At 63.6% G+C, this 2,913-nt stretch overlaps 1 protein-coding gene across 1 annotated transcript; it reads right to left on the bottom strand.

The window, feature by feature from the left end:
• Window positions 1-649: 649 nt before the first annotated feature.
• LOC131583466 (brain-specific homeobox/POU domain protein 3) lies at window positions 650-2,103 on the bottom strand. Its single transcript, XM_058847595.1, has 2 exons — window positions 1,984-2,103; window positions 650-1,571 (listed from the first exon to the last, which is right to left on the bottom strand). Exons 1-2 carry the CDS (start codon window positions 2,101-2,103, stop codon window positions 666-668), a joined length of 1,026 nt encoding a protein of 341 aa, XP_058703578.1. The 3' UTR covers window positions 650-665.
• Window positions 2,104-2,913: the final 810 nt, after the last annotated feature.

Below are 2,913 nucleotides of genomic sequence, written 5' to 3'. Positions count from 1 at the left end.
GATGGGTTTGCTGGGGGCGGGCAGGGGAGAGAACAAAACCATGCAGGTGCGTGTGTGTGCGGGGGACCCTGGCGGCGGGGAGCGCCCCGGATTTACAGCTCGTTTCCTTTCTCATTTCTTTTCCTTTTTTTGTTTAATTGTTTGTTTTTTAAAAGAAGAGGAGCGGACACGGAGGAGCTAGCGGAGCTCCCGGAGCCGGGAGGGGCAGTGACAAAGACCCACCGGGCTCCGGCTGCTGCCCCGACTCCGGGCACCCCCAAACTTCCCCCTTGGCCTTTTCGTTTGGTCTTTTTTGCCTTTTTCTCCATCTTTTTAGATTTTTTTCTTTTTTTTCTTTTTTTTCTCCAGTTTTATCTACAAAAGCAGTCTGTAGCAGTCAGAACAGTGGGGCCACTTCGCCCAGGGGTGAGGAGCAGGCACCAAACTGTTCACTTTGCTTTGGGCGCGTTTCCCTTTATTTTAAGGTTTACTTTTCCTTTTTTTTTTTTTTTTTTTTTTTTTTTGTTTAGTTTGGTTGGGGTTTTTTCTCCAATTTTTTTTAACCCCCCCCAAAAAAAAACCCCCCAAAAAAACCCCAAAAAGAAGAAGCCGACAACCCCAAGCCCCGTTTGGGAAGGGCCACGAAAGGAAGGGAGGGAGAGCAGAGCCTTCCCCAGCCCCTTTTCTCAGTAGGTGGCAGAAAATTTCATCCTTTTCTGCTTCTGTCTCTGATTGCAAAACCAGACCCGCACCACGTTCTTCTTCAAGTCTAACTTCTCGGCGATGGCGGCGATCTTCTCGGAGGAGGGCCGGGGCTGGACGGCGAAATAGGCCTCAAGCGAGCGCTTCTCGGGGGCAGCGATGGACGTGCGCTTGCGCTTCTTGTCCCCCCCCGTGTAGATCTCGGGTTTGGTCATTTTCTCCCTCTGCGCCCTCTCGGCCTCCTCCAGCCACGCTTCCAGGATGGGCTTGAGGGCCACCATGTTGTTGTGGGACAGGGTGAGCGACTCGAACCTGCAGATGGTGCTTTGGCTGAGGCAGCCCACGCCGGGGATCTTGAGGTTGGCCAGCGCTGAGCCCACGTCGGCCTGGGTGACCCCCAGCTTGATCCTCCTCTGCTTGAAGCGCTCGGCGAAGGACTCGAGCTCCCGCGGGTCCGTCTCCGTCTCGGGGCCGGAGATGACGGCGTGGGAAGCGAGGCCGTGAGGGTGGGACACGTTCATGGGCTGGGAGTGATGGGCCATGTGGTTGATGTGGGACATGTGGGAGTGCGGGTGCGAAGGCGTGGAGCCCACGTCAGGGCCCGGCACCCCTCCGAGGGGCAGCGCCGAGTTGAGGTGCTCCAGCAGCTCCCCGTCCAGGCCCTGCGAGGGCTGGTGGTGGTGGTGGTGCGGGTGGTGCGTGCTCAGCACGGACGGGTGGTGCAGGTGGACGGAGGACGAGGTAGGAGTGCAGGACACGCTGCTCATGGTGTGGTAGGTGGCGTCGGGCTTGAAGGGGTGCGTTTTCTGCGACACGATGTCCACGGCGGCCAGAGCCTCGGCTCCGCGCAGCAGCGTCTCGTCAAAGCCCGCAAAGATGTTCCCCTGGATCTGCGCGGGGAGCGGCGGCAGCAAAACAAACCGAGAGAGCGGGAGAGGATTAAAGGGAAGCGGCGTGAGCGAGACCCCGCTGTGCCCCGCCGGGACAGGTAACGCCAAGCCAGCGCCACCCGAGCCCCCCCGGAGCACCCCCGAGCGCTGTCCCTCCCAGCCGGGCACCTGCTCTCCGAAAGAGGGGTAAAACCGGACCCTCCGGAGGAGGAGGAACCGGAGCTGTCAGGGGTCCCGCGGCCCCAGCGCTCGCACGGAGCGGGGCGGGACGGCCGGAGCTACCCCCGCGCCCCCAGACCCCCCTCCCCCGGGAACAGCCCCCCGCAGGAGGCAGGAAGGGAAGGACGGACCCCCCCCCAGAGCCAAAGGGAAAGTTGGGGAGGGTGGGGAAGCTGGCGGAGCCGGGGCTTACCTGGGGGGCGGGCAGGCAAGCTCTGCGGATGGCTTCGGAGCTGGTGTGCAGGTGCGGGTACTTGGGCTCGTGCAGGATGGGGTGCATGCTGAACGCCTGCTTGCTGTTCATGGACATCATGGTGGGAGCGGAGCGGGGCCGGGGCAGGGCAGGGCAGGGTAGGACAGGGCAGGGCGCTCCGGGCACCCGGCTCGGGGGCGCGGTATTGTCTGGCTCCGCCACCCGGCATCAATGGCATTATAGCCCGGCCCCCCCGCCCACCGGGAGGGGCCGGGGACGTCCCTCCCACCGCCCGCCCCCGGGCACCGAGCTCACCCCCCCTCCAGCCGGGGCTCAGCCCCCGCCGCCCGTGCTACCCCCTCCCCGAACCGGCCTCCCCCTGCTCCGGTCGCAAACCCCCCGCCCCCCCAAACCAGAGCTCCCCGGCTGCCGGTGAACCCCCCCAAAGCGGGGCTCAGCCCCCCCGTGCCCGCTCCTCCCCGGCTCTGCTCATCCCGCAGGTGCGCCCCTCTCCCTGTCCCCCTGTCCCCCATCGCCCCCCGCCCAGCCCTGCCCGCCCCCTGCCCGCTGCTCCCGGGGGGATTTGGGGAGCAGAACAGCCCGAAACCCGGGGCTGAAGAGGAGCTGTCCCCCTTTCTCCTTTTGAAGGGAAGAACCCTGGGTCAAAAATCATAAAAACAACGAAATCAAGAAAAGTTTCACCAACTTTTTTTCCCCCGTTTCAATGAATCTCCCGGCTCGTTCCCCAGATCCTGCCCTGCAGGGTCCCACGGGCTCCGCGTCTGCCCGTGCAGCCTCTCCATCCTCCCCTCTCCGGCTCATCGCTGCCGCTGCACTCACCCATCCGTGCCAATTTCCCCACCCTCTGTCCCTCCCTGCCACCACGGCCAGCTCCTGCCACCTCCAGCGAGGTTTGTGCCGCTGGATCGG

Source organism: Poecile atricapillus, chromosome 12 (genome assembly GCF_030490865.1).
Source record: "Poecile atricapillus isolate bPoeAtr1 chromosome 12, bPoeAtr1.hap1, whole genome shotgun sequence".
Taxonomy (NCBI): Eukaryota; Metazoa; Chordata; class Aves; order Passeriformes; family Paridae; genus Poecile; species Poecile atricapillus.
Note: the sequence above shows the minus strand (reverse complement) of the source record. Positions and strands in the feature narration are given on the sequence as shown.

Excerpts from the sequence above, each read along its gene's own strand:
- LOC131583466 (XM_058847595.1), bottom strand. The coding sequence starts at position 2,103 with ATGATGTCCATGAACAGCAAGCAGGCGTTCAGCATGCACCCCATCCTG. Across the intron at positions 1,572-1,983 it reads CTTGCCTGCCCGCCCCCCAG|ATCCAGGGGAACATCTTTGC; the intron begins GTAAGCCCCGGC and ends CTCCCCGCGCAG.